The sequence below is a fragment of the Antrostomus carolinensis genome, unplaced genomic scaffold, assembly GCF_000700745.2.
Source record: "Antrostomus carolinensis isolate BGI_N321 unplaced genomic scaffold, ASM70074v2 scaffold9275, whole genome shotgun sequence".
NCBI classification, from domain to species: domain Eukaryota; kingdom Metazoa; phylum Chordata; class Aves; order Caprimulgiformes; family Caprimulgidae; genus Antrostomus; species Antrostomus carolinensis.
In genome coordinates, this window is record NW_010314199.1 from 2,260 (window position 1) to 12,960 (window position 10,701).

Below are 10,701 nucleotides of genomic sequence, written 5' to 3' on the forward strand. Positions count from 1 at the left end.
TCGTTGATCAGCTATCCAGCTTTGCCCTCAAGCATTAGATTTTAAACTGAAAACCAGTTAGAAATAGGGCTGGTGAAGAGTTCAGTGCTATTCTGTGGTCTGAAATATATTAGTATATCAGAATATCAGAATATTGGAAGGGACGTCAGGAGGTCACCTAGTCAATGCCCCTGCCTAAAGAAAGTCCAACTAGAGCAGCCTGCTCATTCAGTTTTTGAGTATCATCAAGGATGGAGAGTCAACAACCTCTCTGGGACACCTGTTTCAATGACCTTCCTCACGGTGACATTTTTCTTTATATTGAGAAGTCCATTCTCTGGCTGCTTCCCCCACTAAAGGATCTGAATTTAAGGCGAGTATCTCAAAAGCTTTCTGACTTTTTCATACAAAATACTTTCAGATTGGAGGACATTTCACCCACCAACACAAAAGGGTTTTCTCAGCTTAACTTCACAACTTTTCATAAAATAGAAGTCAAGTAGTTACAATCCTATGTATACACTATACAAATATAAAACTTTAAAAGCCTACACACGGAGCCCTTTGGGAGTGCCGGCGTAGTGCATATGTACACAAGTCAGTTACACAGAGGCTGAGTACATCCCAGGATCCTTTCCCATCAAAGTCCAGGCATGATGTAGGCGATATTGTCTAGTGTGTTTGACTGGGAAAAGAAAGTCAATATTTTATACTGTCGGGTAATGACTCAAAATCCTTAAAAAATGACACAATGAGGGTACTAAGCATATTCACTTGTCTTGTAAGTTACCATATGTTGAGACAAACAAATCTGCCACTACTGCTAGGCTTATTTTCATATTTTTGGAAATGTAAGTTAACTAAAAATAAAGGTAGCCTCAGTGTAAGTACATGGAAACCATGAAAATGCTTGAGGCTTTCCTGAAGTAATCTCCTCCTTACAAACCCCATACTCCGAATGTGAAACCACATGGACCATATCACATTAACCACAGGAAAGACTAGTGATGAATGACTTGAGCAAAGTGATCAAAGTTCTAGCATGTAAAAAAATTACTTGACTTTACACTTGCAAGTCCTTTATGAAATTCTGTAGTGTAAGAGTGAAGAGGAAAACCCTCAAACACACCCACTAACAGGGTGTCAGATAGGAAAAAGAAGTGCCCTCCTGTTTTCCTTGCAAATTGTAATAGAATTCTGAGAGTAAGAGTCCTTCTTGTGCACATCAGAAAACAAGACCCAGCAGTATATTATCTGTATGTTCTTCAAATGCAGTATTTCAGTAAGCTCAAACCTGTGGCTGGATGGCTGAAGGAGGCCTTAGGAATACCACCTTTCAATTGCTGAAGACAGAGGAGCTGGATCTGCACCAGTTGTGATTCTAGAACTCAACAATGCCACCTACTGACTGAAACTATAAATTACATTCTACATACAACACGACCATTGACGATATCATCCATGTCTTAACTGATGGTATGGATCTGCTGGTATGTATCTGATGGTAAAAATCAGAATAATTTCTTTATTATCCACTCTGAATACCAGCTTTCAGAAGTGAAGGGTAAGTGCCTTAATCCACGTAAAGCTCAACTGCTCCTTACAACAATAAGTTATCAGGTTTCAAATATATGCACCATTAGTCATGTGGTGTCATTGCTCTCAATGCACTTGGCAAGCAAGAGGGAAAAAAGCATAGGATGTTTTTCCATGGCTTAGGATGGGAACACCCCACTGACTCAGCTTTTGTGCACACAGCCAGTTTGTGGGAGCTTACAGCCCAAGCTCTCAACTTTGTTGTTGTTAATAGTCCTTTCTCAGAATGAATCAATGTTTGGGCTGCCCTATTATAACATGACAATTCATACCCCATTTTTCTTGTTCTCTCTGCCAGATTTGTTTTTATTCTCTTAACTTTTACAGACTATATATTTATTTTTCATTTCTGCTCCTCTCCTCTGCTTTATTCATGTCTCCTGTTGGAGGTATGACTCCTGATTCCTTTAAAGCTGCTGCCATCTTAATCTATGTCCACATCACACTACATAAATGTCACAAGCTGTTGCTAAATCAGGGCTCAATATTAAATGTAGTTTAAAGTGGAAAAGATCCTGTAGTTATGCGTTTCCTTAAAACACAACTATTTTTTCTTTCCTTGGAGAAGGTTACAGCCACATGTAAGAGGCCCCACTCAATCCCATTAGGAATCCTGAGATCACAAGTTATTTTTTATGCTACTAAAGGAAAAACAGATTGTGTGATACAGAGCAGCTAGAATGTGCTTTTTAATTTTATGGAAAATCAGAACTTTCAAAAATACTGGTATGTGTACAGGCACTATTATTTGATTCAGGTAGATTGATTCAGTCCCTGTAACGGGATCTATGCACGCTGCAATCAGTGCTACAAATATTAGGTCAGTTGCCACTGTGAGAAAAAAAGTTTGCACAATATTTTACAACAGTAACATCTTAAAGAATTTAAAGAAATATTCCCCTATAAAAGCATATGACCAAGACAATTTTCTTATTGCACTGGAATTATAATCTTATCATAAGACTGATTCATCAAGAACACTCTAGCTGGACTCTACTGAAATTAACAGTGCTGTAATGGAAATAACCACAGGGAACTCACCAAAACGTGCTTAGGGCAGCCATTCAACTCAGGTAGTTGTGTGGTCAGACATGTTAGTGGGCCCAAAGCACAGATGATTGAATCCAGAAGTACTGACAAACTTCCAGAAACAGCCACCATTCCCTGTAAAAAAAGGAAATTAAAAAATGGATGAGGATGAGTAGTGGCAATTATGGTTCTTTCACAACTGTATCGCTTCTCATGCAGATACAGTACCTTCATTCTTGAGCTCCTCCAGTCTGCTTTCTTATTTACACAGTAACAAAACTATGCCATGTGCTTCACAGAGAAACTGCTGGCTCAAAAAATTTAATAGTTCAGTAGGCACCAACAGGACATGCAAAAAGCATCTTGGTAAAGGCCTTCTCTGATGGCTTTCTAAGGAGGCTTGAGACAGTAACAGAAACTGGACCAGAGATTGGCAAAGACAGCAAGGAAGTACCAGATCCAAGATGAACATATATTAAGAAAGACCGAAGCATTTGTTGAACTAAGAATTGCCTTCAAGGACCTAGAGCTGCAAAGGACCTGTCTTTCTTTGATGCCTACTATTTACTGAGAAACAAGGCTTTTTATTTCACTGAAAACAAACAGCAATGCGTCAGAGAAACACAACACGTCATCTCTATCTTCCTAACAGAAAAACACTGGCTAAACTTTTAAGTATAATAAAGCAACAATCCCCCCCAATCCTGTGTGTAGATTACATGACATCACTGTGACATCGCCAGTTACAGACTCACCTCTGTTTCCTGCAGTCTGTGTCCAATGAGGCTCAGAGATTCACCCAGCAACTGTAAGTGTGCAGCTACATCAATAGGATCAGTCTCAGGGACTTTGGCTGGTGAGGCAGACACCACGACGGTGCTGGTGGGGGATTTCTTATGAGGAGAAATCACTCCTGTTGGAGAAGCTGGAAACACACAAACTAAAATTCCATATTCTCTTTTTTCATTCTTTTACTTCCAAGCCTATTTATTTAGTGAAGTTCAAATCTCAAAGGCAAGAGATGCTTAAATAGCTCTGTAGACCTGGTCCTGTGGTCTTTGGAGTCAAATCTCTCCTCGTACACGTACAAAGCATCTACCTCAGCTCAGTGCAATTTGGGAGATTTGATAAACACAGATGCCAAGCCAAGAACAACTCTTTTTCGTCTAGCAGCAAACTAATCCCACTAGAACTTCTCTGCTGCCTCTTTTTATTTTACATTTCAATCCCCAAACTGCTAAAAAACCCCCAACATTCTACAAATTAGATAAGGAAGTCTTTTTTAAAAATGCTGACATCATTCTCACTCTCACAGAAACACTGTTTTTGAGTAATATGATGAGTTCAATGTTAAGACTTTTGAGGAGAAAAGGACCTTCGTTCCTTATTCCACAGGCAACACTATCTTCCCTGTCCAAGAAAGAAAACCAGAGCAAAAAAAGTGCAAGAATTACCTTTTAATTTTGGTGCACCATCTGAAGATGATGCCTTTCTCTTCACAGTGGTGGCCTCTGCTTTATTCTGCTTGTGTTGGAGATACTGAGCTTTCTGTTTCCAGATCTGCAGTCACCATGGTATGAAAAGAGATTAATAACATTAGGTAATTCTGTTACCTGTGCCAGGACCTGGATGCAGAATGATGTTATAAAGAAAATGGATGTTTTTATGATTGCAAGGGCAAGTTTTCCATACTTCCCATCTTTACATACTTCGGGGACATAGGTAGCATTTTTCAAGGTATGGTGGCAATGCTGCCAGCATGTTCTGACCTAAGCACCTAGTTTACAGAAATCATTTCACAAAAACATCTCTCACACACACTCACCAGTTTATCCTTCTCAGGTAGCTGCTTCCACACTTCTGCCAGCTTTTTACTTAGCTCTCCAAAATCTGGCAGATGGAAAGAAGAAAAAATGTTTAAAACAAATGAAATAATAAAATAACGGAGAGAACATTTAGAAAGCAACCCATTCCACAGCTGGAACTCTCCACACTGTCCTGAAAATGACTGCCAGTGTATATTCCCATTACTGTTTAAAATCAACAAGGAAGCTGATACCAGTTATATAAAGTCATGTGTATATACAGAAAAGTGACACAATGAGGATAGCTCTTTGAGTAAAGAAAGAAAGAACTAGCAATTTCTTTATCCAGATTCACAGCTTGTTTAAAATACAATGAAATCAAATAATGAAATCCTCTCCTGTCCCCTTTGCCACATCTTATTCAAAGAAAAATGGGAGATTGTTTGCATTCTGTCAAGATTAGGAGGTTAGTGTGAAACAGAGATTATATGTTCTGCTAATTAATCTGATCGGTGTATAATCAAAAGAGAAGGCTAGATTATTCTCTCACCTATCCCGGGGTGCTCAGACACAATAGTTGTACGATATTCCTTACAGAACACTTGATAGGCAGACATGTTTTTCTTCTTTGGCTAGTCAGAAGAAGAAAAGGAAACAAAGATTTTTAATTATAGTGAGATGTACTCAAATTTAATGAGAATTTGACATTTATTGAAGACTTAAATAAAGACGTGGTGTTTAGATCAGAAACCTAAAAATGCAGTGTTTTGCATGTTCTGGCTGAATTTAGTGTTTATGAAAGCACGGGAACCAGCTAGAACCAGTCTTAGTACAAGGCTTATCTTGCAACAACTCTATCAATGCATTTCATTCATAAGCTACAACAACCTGCTATTCTAAATCCAGGATCAACATACAGCTCTGTTAATATATGTCAGTTTTAAAATAGTAATAAAAAATATATCTGTCATACTATTCACAGTGCCTATTATAGATCTGTCAAAACAATTCAGTTCTCATCATAATGTTTTGTCCCATTCCTTGCATCCTTACCAAACACTTCAAATTGGCAGGAAAACAGACAAGTTTCAGTACACTGCAAGCAGAGGAATAAGCAGTTGCCAAACTATGATCAGAGAAAACTTACCAAATAGAAAAGAATAATGGCTGAACAAATTTGGGCTACGTCTGCCCATTTCCTGACACAAAGCAACTCCTGTGTATCTGAACATGCAGAAACTGCTTTTCTCCATTTATATACTTTCACAGCTACAGTTATATGATCTGTAAACTCATTCATATGCTACCTGCCATTTCTCCTTTTCATGTTTTTATACACTAACCACGGAAAATTGAATTTATGAGTACAGGACAAAACTAGGAATGTGGTAGTCTGTAAGAATTAGAATTTCATTGAAATACAGGAGTAAATGGGTGAATATCTCCACTTCTCAAGTTAGAGCTTGATTCCTTTTTACAGGAACTGTGATGATGGACTCAACCACTGGCAATAGCTAGAACCAGTTACCTTAGAAAATGATGCAGTTGTGCTTAGTACAGGTTATGTAATTAAGTAACAAATCAAGTATAAACTTTTCAAAGAACCTCTATTGGCTAAAGACTGCCTGTGCCACAAAACCAGAATGGTATGTATTCCAAACAGAAATCACAGTGGCTGACATTTTTCCAAACGTGCTTCAGTGAAACCATCGATCCTGGTATTAGTTACCCTTCTGTTTCAACTTAACATTCCTTCGTAACAGAGTGCCTGATTCACCATTACCCATCACCCAATTTCTATTTTCCCTCCATTTTTTCCTTACTTTTTCTCTTTCTCTTTCTCTTTCCTTTTCTCTTTCTTTTTCCTTTTCTCTTTCTCTTTCTCTTTCCTTTTCCTTTTCTCTTTCTTTTTCCTTTTCTCTTTCTTTTTCTTTTTCTCTTTCCTTTTCCTTTTCTCTTTCCTTTTCCTTTTCTCTTTCTTTCTCCTTTTCTTTTTCTCTTTCCTTTTCCTTTTCTTTTTCTCTTTCCTTTTCCTTTTCCCATTTCTCAGCTTTGTCCTTCTCCTTGTCTTCCTTCTTCCTCCTCTTCTCACCTTGACCATCTGAATGAAAAACAGCAGGAGGAGGTGGAGGAGGAACATAGAGGGTACTGGGAGGAGGTGGTGGTGACACTGTTACTTCTGCTACTGCCACAGGAGCATGCCCTGAACTCTTTTTAGACTTAGAGTGCTTCTTCTCTCTGTGTTTCTCCTTGTCTTTTTTTTTCTTACTTTTTTTTGACTTCTTCTTCTTCTTGATTTCCCGGTAGGAGTCATCTATCACCAGCTCTCCAGCCTCCAACTCCCCACCAGAAGAGGAACCAGATTCTGGCGGTGCCTCCATACCCGACATCTCATACTCGCTCCCATGGCCCTCTGAAAAAAGGGAGGTGTCAGCACCAAAACTCTCAGAAGGTGGATGTGGGTCTGGAGGTGGTTTGTGCTTCTTCCGGGATGACTTCAGGAAGCTCTGCAGCTCATGACCCAGCAAGAGCCTTGCTCATCTCGAGCTGATTTCTTTGAAGATTTCTTTGCAGCTGCTGGAGCTGAAGAGTAGGAGAAAGAATCATCATCTGCTGCACTACTTTTCTCTTTTGGCGAAAGGATGAGCTTCATCTTCAAGCCATCAGGTTCACGAAGAGTAAGTGTCTCTGTGTTCACGTAGAGAGGTTTCATTTTTTTAGATTTGTGGAAGCTGCCATCATCCACTGAGTGCTCCCCACTGCTCCCACTTGGCTTCTTCTTGTGGTGCTCCCTTTTGCTTTCAGAATGGCCAGAGGAAGAGTGAGATGATTTTTCAGACGTCTTCTTTGAAGACTTTGAGCTTGTGGCCAAAGGTGAGGTGATAGCCTTGAGTAAATCCATGGTTGTATCCACTGAGGATGGACTAGAAACTGCTTTTTTCTTCTTCTTTGATGGTAGATCCAAAGGCAAAACACCTGAAACAGATCAAGAGAAATGTACATCATGATGATTCCCTTAAAGACAGCACTATACTACCCAAAGAAATGAAGTGGTAATCCTGCAAGACTTCTGATTACAGCTAACAGATTTGCATCCTGGCTTAATCAGATCTCTGACGCCTGTAGCCAGCTCAGCACAGCCTTACTGATGCAATTCAGGAGCTGTTAACGCCCAAGCTCATAAAATAATTTCAGGCAGGAACACAGAGTAGGAAAGTTCTTGAAGTTTTGTCAAACTCTGTATTCTACTATGAAATAACATATTTTGATGAAAATGTATCTTATTGAGCCTGAAATTAAATCTCAAGTCCAAGGTTTTCATGCCATTTTTAGCCAAGGTGACACCAGTGAATTGAAAATACAAGCTTTTTCATTCTGAAAACAGATTTTCAGCTCGGCTTTCTCTTTTCATTGGGTCAAAAATAAATCTTAAACCTGTTAAGCTTTTATGAACAGAACTGTAATTTTCTGTCCAGCTTATTAATTGTGAGAATAATGTTTCTGTATTTAAACTGAACCCAAAAGCCTTTATTTTTCACCATGATGCATTCTTTTTTTATAAATTTAGAGAAAGTAATAGTATCCGCAAATAAAATTACAGATTGTAATGCAACAGGGAAAAAAGAAATGCAAATGCCAAAAGGCAAGGCATGGGTTAGAAAACAACAACTTGACAATGAAAAGGGGTGTAGAAGATTTCCAACCCCAACAATGGCAACTTATTAAGCTAGACTCTGAATATATCATTCCCTAATCTTATGCTGTTTGGTGCTGGTCAGCATCAGATTTCTGATTACTTCTCCTAAAACATGTTGATGTACCTTCCCCCCACAAAGTGCTAACCACAATGCCTGATGACAGTGGTTTAACAGTATCCTTTCCTCAAAGTTATGATCTGTTAGCCCCTTCCCCTGTCTCATTTCTGTCTTACCTCTGTAGCAGAACTCATCGGAGGAGTGCTTTCTCTTCTTTTTGTGAGGTTCTGTCCCCGCAAAAAGCTCACTGTCCTAGAATAAGAAGAAAAAAAGCTGCTGACAAACAAGAGAGAAATAATCTGAGATGCACATGGACTATTGTCAGAGATAATAATTTGTAGGAGATATCAAGAGTTATTTGTACTACTGTAACATCAAGGAACCCTAGGTATGAACCAGGATCATTATTCTAGGTGCTAAAACAAGTAAAGGAAACATACTCTGTCCCAAGAGCCCACAGTGTAGGTTTAAGGTAAGAGACAAAAAGCATGGTCCGGATAGGCAGGAAAAATTATATTAGTCAGGATTGGTTTCAGCACATCAGCTACCTAACTGGCATCAAGCTTTCTTTAGGCATTGCAGCACAATAGAGCTATAAGGAAACTAAAAGGCAGATCTCTATAGGCAGCTCCCACCAAGTGAGAGGAGTAATACACAAGAAAACTTGAAAAAGCACATTTGAAAGTGTTGAGAAATGGGTAATGAAAGCCAGCACTTTCAGAGATCAGCTGATGAGTTGATAAAAGAGACAGATATCTTCCCCTTAATAAAGCTAAGAAATAACTAAGCATGCATAGGCTGTCAAGCCTTGAAAATGGAGGTGAGTAGTTCATGTTTAATATGCTGCAAAAGATAAAAGAAGTGAAAGGAGGTAAAGAGAGGTGACAATTAAAATGATGGGCCAAAAAATTGACCTTAATATGTCATGTCACCCAATTATTATTTGTCTCTTGACCAATTTATGGTCTGAAAATGAAGCTCCTCTACAGAATTTCATCTGCATGGTAGAAGAAGATTTTAATTTTAAACTAGAACTTCTTTTCCAGAGTTAAAAAAAATAAATCACAAGATAGGCACCTTTGAGCTAACAGCAGAAATTTTAGCTCAAAGAGGAAAGTTTTGAAGAAACTTAAGTTGTCACTACATGATTTCAGAGTTAAGGCTCCAAAGAGGTGAATAGGGCAAGTTCATACCTCTCAAGAGCTATCGTTTCAGGCTGTCTGCAGAATCAGGAAGACAACAGCGCATCAGTTAACATTATATTCATCCTTTGCTGGCTATTTATACAACCATAAATTCTAAAAACCTTTTTTTGTGTAAAAAGTTATTCATGATATCTTACGACTTGCAAAGTTCTACATCAAGACTAAGAGAACATCCTACTACCCTGTTTTCTGAGGCAAGAAAAATCTGAATCAGCTGTAATTGGGTTTGACCCCCTCCTTTTCCCCAGGGAAGTTACTGAACAATACAGGACATAAGTAGATGCTCTTTCTGTCTTCTACATGTATCTCCATATTAAAATACAACAAGAAACCCATCCCATCCCATCACTAGCTCTGCACATATCCTTACACTTTCAACCTTTTCTCTGAGGGCTTCCTGACCTGAGTTGCTATCCCGTCTTCCTCTTGCAGCTGATCCTTGTAAGAGCGCTTTTTCTCTCGATGTATCCTGCCAGTTGCCAGCCCGTCATCAACACTTCGGTCACTCTCTAGGAACTCTAAAATTTATGTGAAATGGGAAAAAAAGGAAGAAATTATATAACCCATTAAGGAATGATAGATATGTGGACTATGCACAAAATAACAGTGGATGTTGGCACAGTGATGTACAAAATCCAGCAAGCACAGGGGCCTAAAATGTAACAATCTGCTCTCTGACCAAAGGGATGGGGCTCAGTGCTCTAGTGCTATAACTCAGTGACTCAAGATTTCATTTCTAACCCTTGTATATCTCTTCCCAAAGACAACTGGACCTAGAAATGTTACCATGACTGAACATATCCCTATCCCTGGTCTCCCATTCCATTAACCTGGCTGGGAGAAGAAAGGCCGCAGTGGCAGAGTTTCCAATCGAGGTGTTTGCATTAGGAAGCACCACCCGTTTCTCTCAAGTTCTAATCCCAGTACTTTACACCTGGAAGTCAAGGGCTTGGGATCCTCCAGCAACTCAGCCAGGTTAAATCTAAGGGCTCCATGGATACTAGCTTCCTTTCCCACTCTGACTGCATGGCCTGGCAAGGGCTGCAGAGGGTACTCTTTTATTTTTGGCAACTCCCTCTGAGATTATGAAGCAGTCATACCTTCTTTCTTCTTGGAGTCATCATAAGCCATCGTGGTCCTGCAGGAGCCTGAGAATGTGTTGCCACGTCTGGGCTCCTTCCCCCGTTCCCATCTACAGGAAAAGGTCTGAGAAACAGAGAATGAAAATAACCCTCCCATAAAGAAGAATCATGATATAAAATGGGAAACTTCCTCTGAACCAAGTGAAGATTCTATGGAAGACAGTGGGAAAGGAAAGGAGTCTGCCTTCTG

The 10,701-nt window shown here is 39.3% G+C and overlaps 1 protein-coding gene across 1 annotated transcript; it reads right to left on the bottom strand.

Annotated features, from left to right (window-relative positions):
* Window positions 1-488: 488 nt before the first annotated feature.
* On the bottom strand, window positions 489-10,500 carry HMGXB4 (HMG-box containing 4). The gene is given in 12 exon segments (XM_010167561.1): window positions 489-664; window positions 2,617-2,739; window positions 3,360-3,529; window positions 4,059-4,164; window positions 4,430-4,494; window positions 4,960-5,041; window positions 6,233-6,256; window positions 6,461-6,939; window positions 6,942-7,385; window positions 8,341-8,416; window positions 9,742-9,887; window positions 10,470-10,500. Coding segments are annotated over 12 exon segments (1,791 nt in total). The 3' UTR covers window positions 489-619.
* Window positions 10,501-10,701: the final 201 nt, after the last annotated feature.